This window comes from Apteryx mantelli, chromosome 5 (genome assembly GCF_036417845.1).
Source record: "Apteryx mantelli isolate bAptMan1 chromosome 5, bAptMan1.hap1, whole genome shotgun sequence".
Lineage (NCBI taxonomy): Eukaryota > Metazoa > Chordata > Aves > Apterygiformes > Apterygidae > Apteryx > Apteryx mantelli.
The window spans coordinates 12,018,652-12,031,625 of record NC_089982.1 but is presented as its reverse complement, the minus strand read 5'-3'; the positions used below and the strand labels follow the sequence as shown (position 1 = coordinate 12,031,625).

The 12,974-nt window shown below is 43.4% G+C and overlaps 1 protein-coding gene across 1 annotated transcript in view; it reads left to right on the top strand.

Annotated features, from left to right (window-relative positions):
* CCNI (cyclin I) overlaps positions 1–12,974 on the top strand; it is a 35,644-nt gene that overhangs the window by 9,021 nt on the left and 13,649 nt on the right. Inside the window, exon 2 of the mRNA XM_067297517.1 lies at positions 7,237–7,393. Within this exon, the coding sequence (XP_067153618.1) occupies positions 7,280–7,393 (114 nt within the window). The 5' untranslated portion in view covers positions 7,237–7,279. The remainder of the gene's footprint in view (positions 1–7,236; positions 7,394–12,974) is intronic.

Genomic DNA, 12,974 nt, shown 5'->3' with positions numbered 1-12,974 from the left:
CTTGAAATTTGAAACTATACACACAAAAATTTTTTTGACCAGTATATTCAGTTATTTAACTTGATAAAGATCATACAGTGTCTCACAACTCTGTCAAGCTCTGTCATTTCCCTTCGCAAGGCTACAACATGATTTACTTTCTACAACTTCAGAATAGTTGGATGTTGATCTTAACCCCTGCCGGTCCTCTGCTTATCACTATTGCTTCAGATTGTGCTTTGATGAGTAGAAAACACAGAAAACTAGACATTGATTTCCAGTAGTGAGGCATTTTTGGGAACTTTTAGTCCCTAAACCACAAAAAAATCGGCCTCTTTAAATTGTTATATGACACAAAAACAGTATAGAAATTGCAAAGGAATTTTATGCCTGCTGCTTTATTGCATTGCTTAAATCTGAGGTGAACAATCTGTTTCTTCTGTATTGCATCTGTTGCATGTATTTTATTGCATTGCTTCAATTTGAGAAGAAGAATCTCAGATTTAAGCAATGAAATAGACATTTATTTGCCTGGAGTAAACTTCTGGACCTCCTTACTGACATTGGTGTGGAAAGAGTTAAGCCAAGAGAAAGCCTCAGATACTAAAATTAACCTCCATCCCACCCCCCACCCACAGCTTTGAAATTTCTAATCACAACTTGCAGTTAGATGATTTCTTCTAACAGTGCAAACTACATTTTGATCATTTGAAATCACAGATGGCTGGCTGGAGCTCTCAGGAATTCAGTCTCCTTCCTCTCCCTCCTGCTTCGCCTTCCTCCCCCACCCAGAAAAATCTGTTTTCAGGTCATCTGTAAGATTATATTATTGCTTGCTAAAGCTGAAGTGGATTTGGCTGCTGGTCGCTGAAAATACTTAACAAGGTCTGCAGAAATGCATGTGGTGGTTAAATGCTATTGAAATTACCCCTCTTGCCCAGAATACCCACTTGGATTTGTGTACAAGATGAAGGTAGCAGTTTTTAAACTGTCTCTAATCCTAGAAGTCTTGTTAATGATCTGTGTTTAAAAAAAAAGTATGTAAAACAAAGGGAGTTTTTACCAATACATGGAACGATTTTGGTGATCCTATTTACAGTGCAGTCCTATGAGGAGCTGTACTGGCATAGCTGGATTGCAACTGGAGGCAAGGGAAAACCAGGAACTTTGTAAACTCATTTTGCTGGTGGATAGTACGTTCATGTAACCATGTCTTTTGTCCGCAAGAGCCACTTTTTATTGTCAATGTAAGCGAGTACGAAGTTTAAAAAATTGCATCCTACACAAATGCAACCCCCCCCCCCAAACTAAGAAGGTTTCTGCCTAAGTGGCTGTCTGCCCCAATTACTGTAAACATGAAACTGCTTTGTTAAACTATGTAGCCTGCAGCACCTACAGTGTAAAACTTCAACAGGGAAACTGAAAGTACCTTTTAAAGTAAAGTTAACTATAAGCTTGGGTCAAAAAGGGAGACTTTTATGAGATGAATTACATTTATGGACCAAGTCAGGGTATTTTTAATGGATAGGCATGGTCTTGAAGATCTCCAGTAATTGCTATGCTCCTCATAGTGAAAAGCTCTCACCAAAGTTTTGACTCTCTAATTTCAGAGCAAGGTTCAACCTGCAGCATGTGATCTTGCTCACAGGAGACCTCAAAACAAAGCTGATGCGTTGACTTGGCTCACTTCCCTTTCTCTAACTTTCCAGCAGTTCTTTAGGGAATTTGAGAGTAGCCAATTGACCTTACACTGAATGGATTAAGAAAATTCAAGAACAGTGGTTCACAAATTTCCAAACTGACCACAGGAAAAAAATACATGGAGATCAAGTTTAAATCAGGAAAAGAGAGGCTGAACGTTAGAGTAGGCTGGTTTATGGTGGCCTAATCTGACTCAGTCACAGCTGCTGCAGTTTCTTCACCCTCGGGTCTCTCAGGCAGGTACTCAGTCACAGAAGAAAGTGTGCAAAAGTGGCTGACCAAATCTTTGCTGTCGGAGCAGGCTTAGCCCTCCTGGTGCTACTGCTGCTTTCTGCAGAGATGCCTGCTCATGAAGATGTCTTAAAAGTATCCTTACTGCTGATGGGAGCCTTGACATTGCTTTTCTGTGATGCTCCTTTTTTAACATCTTGATCTGAGCAGGAGTCTGGTCCCTCCGCTGTCTTCATCTGACTTCTCTGCAGCCGGAGTTAGGCAACCTGTGCCGACCATCCCATTTCTCTTTCTCCCCCGGCAGTTCTTGCTCTGCAGTGGCTCCGTGTGTTTTGTGAAGTGCTGTGTGCATGTAGAGCATGCTGTAATTTTTTTTAAAATGGCGTACATTTATCTGATTAAGAGCTATGTAAATTTAGATGCAAACTAGTTTCAGCCCTCAGGATGCTTGGCGAGTTGCCTGGTGTGCTCTCGGTGCTGGAAAAGTCTGTGTACCACTGTTGCTCCAAGGGAAACTTTCAAGCATGTCATTCTTCTTTTTTTTGTCTTACAAAGGTTGTTGTGCCTCAGCCCTCATTGATTTGCTTTCCTAGTTCAGAAAGGAAAGGTTATTTTTTCCTCTCTTTTCCCCTTGGCAGCTCCAGGAGAGTTGCCTTCACTACTCATTAGAAAGGGTTCTTGTGCCGCCATCTGCACTTGGTAATTAAGGGCGCTCTAGCGACGCCACTCAACACGCTGCTGGGGCCATTCACCGGTTGATACAGTACAGGTACTGTCTGTTTTTGGAAACCTGCTATGTTGGGACACTCTGTCAAGCTTGTGGTGTTGATTTGTGACTCTGAGAACCTGAGAAGAGGTGGGTAATGTACAGTTGGTTTAATCACAGTATTGCATATGTGCCTGCAGAACTTATTTTTATTCCTACATCTAGTTACTGATTTGCAGCCAGATAAATGACAGGATACCTGGCACAGTCAGTTCTTTTCATTAGCCTCCTTTGCCAAGTGGGTAAAACTCCTTTTTCCTTGAAACAGAGCAGCTCTCTAGTTGCTTCTTTGCTAGATGTAATAGGTCATCTTTACGTTGTGGGGGGGAAATGAAACTGTGTGCAGGATTTTCAGAATCACAGAATCACAGAATGGCTGAGGTTGGAAGGGACCTCTGGAGATCGTCTAGTCCAACCCCTCTGCTCAAGCAGGGTCACCTAGAGCACGTTGCACAGGATTGCATCCAGGCGGGTTTTGAATATCTCCAGAGAAGGAGACTCCACCACCTCTCGGGGCAACCTCTTCCAGTGCTCTGTCACCCTCACAGTGAAGAAGTTTTTCCTCATGTTCAGATGGAAGTGTCTGTGTTTCAGTTTATGCCCATTGCCTCGCGTCCTGTCGCTGGGCACCACTGAAAAGAGTCTGGTCCCATCCTCTCGACACCCTCCCTTCAGATACTTGTACACGTTGATAAGATCTCCTCTCAGCCTTCTCTTCTCCAAGCTAAACAGGCCCAGCTCTCTCAGCCTTTCCTCATGAGAGATGCTCCAGTCCCCTAAAAGTCCCCCTTTTGCTTGTAGCAAAGTGGCGGCTCTCTCACTGGCTGCACCCGCCTCAGCAGCTTCTTCCTGTGGCAATAGCAGGGCCTCCTCTCCCCATAGGAGGACTTGAGCATCTGCACTGGGTGCACAGGCAGGAGGGGCAGAGGGAAACATTTTCCAGTCAGTTTCTGTTTGGCAGTTTTCTCCCCTTTGGTTTTTCCTCTTGCCTCATCAGCTTTCCCACCACATGCCTTAAATACCCTCCTCGGAGAGTGAGTAGAGGAACCAGAAGCACCACTGGAGACAGATTTGGCCTTAATAAAAGTCCCTGAGGAGGTTGTCAGGGGAGGAGAACATAAGAAGGGATGAGGGTAACTAAGCTGTTTTCTGGAAAGGCCTCTGGAGTAGACCTTGTGGCTCAGCCTCTGAGAAAAAAGATGCGAGCAAGACCAAGATGAGCCCAGAGGTCTGTCACATCCATTTGTACTGTAAATATGGTGGCAACAGTTGCCTGTCACATCAGAAAAAAAGGTCGCTGAGGATCTCGAGACACTAACTTTTGCCTGAAATTTTTCATGTGTTTTCTCCATTGCCTGGAGAAGTGGCTAATTACTTATCTCTTTCCTACAAAAACAAGAAACGACCATCAATATTTCATACTAGGAGAAGTGGTCGGGTTAAATATAGCTCCCGCCTCCTTTAAAAGCAGGCAGCAAGGAGCTCGCTGTCTCCCTGTGCTCAGTGCTCTGTGTTGCTTCCCGGGTTCAGCCCCGCAGCAGCACCCGCAGGTTTTGGGGCGCTGGGAACGGGCTGGGTTACAGCGGTGTTACAGGGAGCCGCTCCAACGGCCAGCCGAGCCAGGGACAGCCTCTCTGCTCCCTTGACTGAGCTTTGGATCCGTTCCAAACTTTGCTGTTTTTCTCTGCGCATGTATTTCATCTTGTATAATACTGAGCGCTCCCGTAAGCCTTTAATTGTTGTCCTTTCCAATTACGCACCGTCTAGCGTGGCCTGAGAGGTGGTAGCTGATACCCCATTGGATGTTACCCAGTGAGGATTGCCTGTTTAAAGAAGGCCTCCTTAGGTGGCAACTGATGTTTTGCAGACTCAGTTAAATTAAAAAAAACAAAACAAAACTCCATCTTCTGCACTGCAAAGGCCTGGAAAAAAAAACATTTTCTGGGTTTTGAGTTGCCAGGCAGGCCAGCTGCATTTGCTGACATAGGAGTTAGATGTACCACCGATTTTAGTGTCCCAGCTCAACTCCTGTTGAAATACAGTGAAGCTCTGCTGGATGGAGTCCAAATGGCTCCTCCTCACCATGGTCAGCCAAACTCGCAGTGCCTGCCCCAAGGGCCAGATTATTCACCTTTGCTTGCAATTTGAATAGCTCTTTGCATCTATGCAGAGGGTGTGCAGCTCATCACTGCTGTTGTGATTTTCCAGGGTTTTACACCTCTTTGGAAGTGTTGATGGCTCTGGAAATGGTTGCTAATCAGAGCTTTGGTAACCAGTCCTGCCCAGTTTTGATGGGATGCTAATGGCTGCAGATGAAACCCCTGGGGGAATGAGCTGGGGCGGGCAAATAGGCCTCTTTGTGAACGTGCAACAGTGCTCCCCATTCAGCTTCGCTGGCAGCCCCATTTACCATTGTAGGAGTGTGATCAGCATCATCCTGAGCTTTAAAAAAGATACTCGTGCAAAAATCAGTAAGTGCACGTAGACAAGCTACATTTAAAGCCACTGTTCTTTGTAGAAGAAAATGGTTCCACCTCTGTTATTGAACAGAATCTTTATCGTGTGAAATGGGAAGCTTGTCATACAGATTTTTCAATCTACAGTCATAATTAGCTAGCCACAATTAGCTAGCCACTCAGGGGCTGACTGCAAATGATTTTGGGACACACTGCAAAGCATTTTGAGCCTGTTCAGGCTCATTTGTTGCAATCCTGCATCCAAGGTGTTCCCTCCAGTGGGAAATCTCTACGTGGCCGTTCACCTTGGGTCATTACACCGACGGCTAGAAAGCTTGCTTAGAGTATGCCAAGCTAGTACAGCCTCTCCTTTGTTCATGCAGTAGTATTTGTTTTATAAAAATCTAATAAAGAGGGATTTCTGTTCAGTGCGCAAAGGCTTAAAGTTTATTTGCCACTTAAAATCTACTTGGCTGTAAGTGGGACTTGAGTGCTGTTTCATGCCTCGTGCAGGTTGTGTGTGAATTGCACCCGTTAAAAACCATTTCATAACTCTTACAAATTAATAAAATAAGAAAAATATTTGTTCTGCAGTTTCCCTTAAATCTGTGATGGTGCCCTGAATCATCCTATGTTTAGAGCTGTTGTTATTATTATCTATAATCAACTGGTTCTTCTTCTTTTCACTGTGAACTTGATGTTTATTTTCTCTTGTTCAACATGCTACTTTATTTCCTGTGAATATAACATAAACTGTTATTAACAAGCTAGTCTTTATAAAATAGCCTGGCTAGGATTTGGCCAATATCCACCTGTTTCAGATTTCACAAGAGCACACAAAAGGAATTGAAAGTTTAAATACTTTCCCATGAATTTATGCTTCAGGGCTGAATTGTTTTGGCTAAGTGATTTAATACTGTTAAGAAATTTGCAGCCAGAATAATGGTAGGCAGTATTAGAATAATTTGAATAACCCTTTCAATCAGATCATCTTCTCTTATTAAAAGTATTTTATGGAATCTGTTGCCTAAAAAATCTTTCCTCTGTTTTGTTTTTAATCTCAAATTCAGAACTATCTTGATACATTCTTGAGACTGTATGAGAGTCAGGGGAACCTTTCTTTTTTGCTTTCTGTACAGCAAGATATTTTGTTTTAGACTGTGTACTTTCTGTCATCACTTTTGCTGGTAGAAGCAAGCTTCTCCGAATACTGTAGGCCTTGTAGAAAATTTCTGCATTGCTTATCTGGCTTGTAATTAGTTCATGCCTTACAAAGGCTGTTGTTGGGTTTGCTGCTTTTCGCCTCCTTTAAAATGCATTTCCTGTTTAAAGTTAGGTGCCATCTAATTCCCTGGATCTAACGTATTTTCAGAGCGATTAGACCCAAGAGTAACCTTCCTGAACTCCCTAGGACCTCTGCATTGTAGGTGAAATGGGTTGCAGCTTCTCTGAGAAATTACAAACCATACTGCAGAGAGGGAAAACATTGACCTTTTTGTGGGACTTCAGCTTGTAAATCATTTAAATTCTCAAACAAATGCTCTTTTGTTTTGCACAGAACTTCCTGTTATGAGGAAGATACTAGGGTAGGGCTAGCACGAAGCAGGCTGTGAGGCCGGGATTTTCGAAAAATGCTTGAATATCTTAGCTTCCCCTGAAATGACAGGTAGATTGGTTTTTAACTTCAGTAGGATTTAGACCAAGACTGTCTACTTACTAAAATCCCCTTTATATTTCCCTTACAGTTCCTCTTTTTCCTCTCTTCAAGTATTTTTCATTAAACACCCTAACTTGCTGCTGAAATGGGAGAAGTCTTGTCTAATTGCCTGCATAACTGTGAAGTAGAAAACCACCGACTGGCAGGACCCTCCACCCCACACAGTTGTTGGAGACCTGTGGACCATTTTGGTCCAGCACCATCCGAATTTGAGCTGGATTGTTTGGGCTTCCTTGCATAGGTTTGCCAAGCACCTGGTAGCTGTCCATGTTACAGATAGGCCTGTTCCATTTCTTACAGCTTTAGTCGCCTTTGTGCTGTTGTTCTGCTCTGTTTACCAGATAGACATGGCTAGTGTTTCACTAGATTGTCTTTTGGTCTTGCAGGTAGCTGTATCCAGTTGGGTGGCAGGTGGATCCAAGGGTCACCATGAAGTTTTCAGGACCCCTGGAGAGCCAGAGGTTGTCTCTCCTTCTGGAGACGGCAATCTCTAGAGAAGCTCAAATGTGGAAAGCACATGTGCCGAAAATTCAGCCCAATCAGGTAAAGTGTCTTCTTCACATCTTTTATCTTAGTAAAGATTCTGTCAAAGGCATGAGAGTATTCTCTGGTGTATTTTTATTTGAACAACTAAAGCTGTTACATGAGAAATCACCTTCTGTTTGGGAGCTGGGAAATTACCCTTTGAAGGAGGTACTGTTTTATTTGAGGAACATGCCCACAATCAGGGGTACAAAACATACTGTACAGAATACAGTGTTAAATCTCTGCTGTTTCTTGTAAAAGCATGTACTTATATTGCTTGATTAAATTCATTTTATGAATTGCACGAATAATTAACTCACATTTCTATTGGGCACCTGCTGTGCAACAGTTTTGAAAAGCAACTTAATTTTGTTGGATTAAGTTCACTAATAATACTGTTGAAACACTGGTTGCTTTCCACATGAAGCATCTTCTCACCTGAACTGTTACTGCTAGCTTAGCTCAGGCTTCCTTGTGAAATAGCGTATTCACAGAGAAAGCCTGACTTTGCCAACTTTTCTCATGTTGAGCCAGGTTCCTAACTAGTGTAAATCCTCACAGATTTGTAGGGTAGACTGCAGCTGTATCAATTTAAGCCAGCTGAGGGTCCATCCTGGTAAGGCACTCTCTACTTTAGGAATAACCCCACTGATTTTTAATAGGACTGCTAATAAAGCAGGGTGCGAGGTAGTGTTGAGGGAAGCAGAGGTAGGCCCTGGCCTGTTTCAGTGAGGAGCGTGTTCTCCCTGCCCCTGTTCTGTAGGAACAAATATATTTTTAAAGGGCTCAATATTCGTTTCATTAGTCCACCTCAAGGTGTCCAAATAAGTGACCTGGTTTTCAGAGGTGTCGAGTGTATCATGACTGTGGCTGACTTGAGGCCACACACATTTTAAGACCCTTGTTTATGGTAAACCGGCCTGCTATTCTGTGTTGGCAGCATCCCTGGGGTTAGTGATTATAATGTAGTGAGGTAAGATTACAGTATAACGAGATAGGTTAGGGATTCAGAAAGTGTAACCAAACCAGATTCCTGTGTGAAGATTTCCCAGTGACAAAGCTCCTGCATTTTTGCCTTTGTGAAGTTGATTCTGGGTGGCCAAGAAACCACCACCTCCATTAGCCATTCTCTGCAGCAATGTCTCCCTTGCCAGATTAGATTGTGCCCTTTGAAGATGAGGTTCCCCAGCTGTGGCATGTTTGAGCTGTCACGGCAGCGTAAGGACTGACCTCAGTCCTTTCTGTGGTGAAGAGCCCTTGTCTTGCTGCCAGGGATCTGTGTGCTCTTTCTTCCCGTGGTAAAGAGATTCAGGGCTTTACCTGGCATGGTGTCAAGGGGCCTGGATGTCACTGAAATTGAGGTTTTGCAGCATCTTGCGAGATGTTGTCCTTAGTAGTAAATATTCAGGGAAGTTAATTTGACTTTTGGCTATCTGTCAAATATCAAACTGGAGAAGCAACTCTGTTGCCTTCTGTGAAAAGTCAGAGTAGGATCAAGTATGGAAACAGTATGATGGCTACATCCCTTATAAAATTTGTGCTCAGTAAAACTCTCAGTTCTGGCCTGGACAGATACCAAGTTTGTGCTTTTAGTGTGCAATTATGTCATGATAATGAAGGATCTTTTCCCCCCTCCTCCTCTTCACTTTGATAATAAAGTTGAGATTCATACTTAGGAGTGTTTCCTGGCCCTCCGTGTTTATCACCATAAGGTTTCTGCTGCTGGAACTTTGTGAAACTTCCATCTTCAAAATTGTGTTGTCTTTATAACCATTTTTTGCATTTTCCTACATATAAATTCAAGATATTGACTTTATCAGCTAGAATGTCATAGTGTTAAAAGTTTTCTAGCAGTAAAAAAAATCATTAAATTGGGTTGAAGTCTCTATGTGCGTATGTGTAAAATGTGCAAAGGTCAGATTTAAAAGAGAACATAAACACAGCTGTCTGCTCAGGGGAAATCCTGGCTTCCACAGCCAGGCCATATCTGAAAACCCTGGGTTTGTAATTCTGTAAAATATTTCTTTCTATTCCTGTAGTTCATGACACGACTTTCAAACTTTCACATTTTCTTTCAGTTCTGCAGTATTCATTTTGGCAGTGTTGCAATCATAAAGTTCAATGCGAATTATCCTATTTCTCAAGAAAGAAGGTCATATTCCATAACATCTATTCACTTATTTTGAAAACAGCTTCAGTAGCCTAAAACCTCACTTGTATGAAATCATTGTTTATTTCCCATGACAGTCAGGAGGAAATCTGCATCATTCTGTGTATCAGATCTGGCAACTTGAAGCATGTGTAACTTTCCATTCCTTGCTACAAAGGTGGACTGACTATAAAATGTGTTTTAATGAAGTAATCTGGTTTACAAATGAGAAGGGGTGTGTGTGTGTGTGTGTGTGTGTGTGTGTGTGTGTACAAAAAAGCTAATGATCAGATTAGAAATACACCTTAACTCTTTTTCAGGAGTGAACTTTCAGTTTGATTCTTGGAGACATTTTCAATTCTAATGTTTAAAAACAAAACATAAATTCAGTTTCTAAATCTGTTTGTGTCAGAGTTGAGATCTTTGAAAGGAAGGAAGAAATACAAAGTTACAGAAACAGGAAGACTTTATGCTTTCAGTACAGGGTGCAGAATCTGTTGGGGATTTCTGTCCTGATATCACTGGCTCCAGGTGTTTATAAGTATACCAAAGCCAGATATCATAGGGGCTTTTCAGGCTGAAAAAATAGCTGGACTTCATCTGGAACCCCCTTGATTTTATTAGTGTTGCTGAGTGTGTTTGGTCCTTTTTTCACCTTTGGGTCATACAATGTGCAGATGACATTCAGGAATTTTTCCTGTGATTAAGGCTTGAGAAATCAAGCAGCAAAGAAAGACTGGTCAAAGGTTTATTTTTGCACGTTACCAAGTAACTTTGCAACAGAGACACATTTAAGCCAAGATTTTTATTTGTATTTTTTATAGAAATACAGTGTCACATCTACTGTTTCTCCTTTCGCTGCTTGCTCTATTTCCCTTTCTCTTTCTCTCCTCTCATTTGTTCTGTGTACCTCATGAGGAATCAGGAGACCTCAGTTCATTCCCAGTTTTTTCCACTGTCTCACCACATGACCTTGGGTAGGTCTTTTAACCTTCTAGTGCCTGTTTTATCCTGTGGGTGAATCAGAGACTGATATTTCCAGCTTCGCAAAACACTACGAGATTAATGCATTCAGCTCTCCCGATATGCAAGCAGTGAACTTGCTCCTCGGTGTGTGTTTGTGCACATTATTTTGCAGGTGATGGAGGCTGCGCTGCTTGAGCTCTTTGCTGTACCACTAAACCATAATCAAACCCTGCAAACTGGCACTTCTGAGAATTGCCAGGAGAGCACCTCTAATTCCAGGCCGGTGCAAGTGGGAAACAGCCCAAGGGGAGTCATTTGGGGGTCACTGTGCTGTAAAACAAGCATTCCTGGGACCCAAATAAGGACCGATTTGGCCCTGATGTTTATAGCTGCCCTTTTTAGAAGCTTCCCAGGCCCAATAAAGGTTACCTGCTCCCAGATGAGCAGGAATATGCGGAACCAAATGGGGGAAAGAGCAAAACGTCTCTGTCTGGGACAGTAGACATAAAAAAAAATATATCAGGTAAAGTGTTTTTCCTAGATTAGGCAGCAATAAAATTGAGTAATGTTGGAGTTCACAGATAATATTTTCTAGGATTGCCTTTCCCAAAGGTCCTAAGGTATTCTTGCAGGTTATTTGTACTGTGCTAGCACTCTGGAGCCTGAGTCGTGGCCCTTGTCTCGCATACAGTGAGCGTGGAGCAGGTTCCTGCAGCAGCATTACTGGGTCAGAGGCGACAACAAGTGAATTCAGGTGTCGGTAAGAGGGAAGCAGAACAACTCTGCGTGCTTCTCACCATCACGGAGGCCACACCAGCAGCTCTTTGACACTGTGTCTAGGAAATGGGCATTTGGGCATTGAGGTGAGAAACAAACAAATGACATATTAACTGTCACAAATGTTGGATGTCAGGTCTGTATGTTTTGTGCGAGGTGCTGTAATTCCCTCCCCTGGGCAGAATTACTGACCTCTGCTGTTGCTCGCTTTGGAGCAATGAAATGACAGACATGGAGAATGCAGCGCCGCCATTTCATTCTGCAGGATAGTCATCTACAGCACCAGCGTGTTGACTTGCCTTGTGCCATGGTGCTAGTTAACATAGCTGGCTGGACTCCTTCACAGAAACATCCTGTTCTTTGATGCTGTTTAAAGGCATGTTCATCGATAGAATAAGCAACAGACAGCCTATTTCTCTGTAATGAATCAAATAATTGCAGGAAAGAGTTCAGTGTGAGGTACCCGCACTTTGCCCAAGGAACAGACGGAAGCTGACATCCCATTTGCTCCCCCATTTTTGTCTTAAACACATTCGATTCGGTTCTGTAGTTCTAGCAAGAGAGTTGGTTTTATATTTGTGCTGATACAAAACTGATCAGTTTACAAATTTTGCTGTGCTCCAGAAAACTGGGAATTGGCATCACATCTTTCTCTTGGAAAAGAGAATACAGGTCTGTCCCTCAAATACAGGTTTTGAATAGTGTTAACAGTTTTGCACATCTGATGGACCTGCGCTAGTCTTCCATAGTTTGAGGTTATACAGGCAGAATCCTTGGCCTGAGGCCTGTGCAGAATTCTGTCCTTTGCTTCTGCCGATCTCCTGATGGATAGAGATCCTTGCACGTGGAAGGTAGGAAAAGGATAGGTAGGTGCAAGCAAATGGCTGTAACTCTGCAGGGCAGTTTGCAAAAGTTACTTTAAGGCTCTGGTGCAGCAGTACTTTGTTTCTTCACTCTCAACAAAACTCTGAGGCACTTTTGCAAAACAGTTTTTGCCAATGCTCTGTGGGGTGTTTTCTGCACAGTAAAACTGTTCTGAAATCCCTCATGCTTCATGCAGCTGCCTTCTGGCTTCCTGCTGTGGGCAAGCCAAGCGGCACCTCGTGCAGCTATCTGCATGGGCACCAGTCCAGAGAAAAGCACGGAGACACCTGCACAGACTGCTGCACACAACGGCTGCTGCGGGAGGGAGCCAGGTAATGCGGCACCCTTGCCGGCGGGCCTGGAGCTCCGCATCTCGGGAGCCCGTGGTCACAGATGGCGAGCAGGGCTGCCGCGCAGTCGGGCGCTGGATCCTGCCAGTGTTTTTGGTGAAGAGCTGGGAATGTTCTCACTTTTTTAATGGCGTGAGTCATGCATATGCCTGCAAATCTCTGGTACAGGGACAGGCAGAACCTTGCTCTGATCTGGCCTCCGCTCCAGAAAAAAAGGGGAAAAGTGCCAGCCAGATGAGATGAATTGTCCTTCAGTCCTCAGGGTGGTTGCTAAGTCTGCCTCAGAGCAGCCTGCTGCTGCTCCGAAAACGAAGGCTACCGTTGCTAGGCTTGGATTAATTTTCCCTGACGTGCAGTCTAATTAAAGCTGCTGCACTAGGCTATCGTGCTTTTCCACGCCAGGGGTTAAGTTCTGTAATGGCAGATTTGTGGCAGCAAAACAAAGAGATGACCACAGACTCTTTGAGTGGCAGAAGACAATGTCTATGGGAAA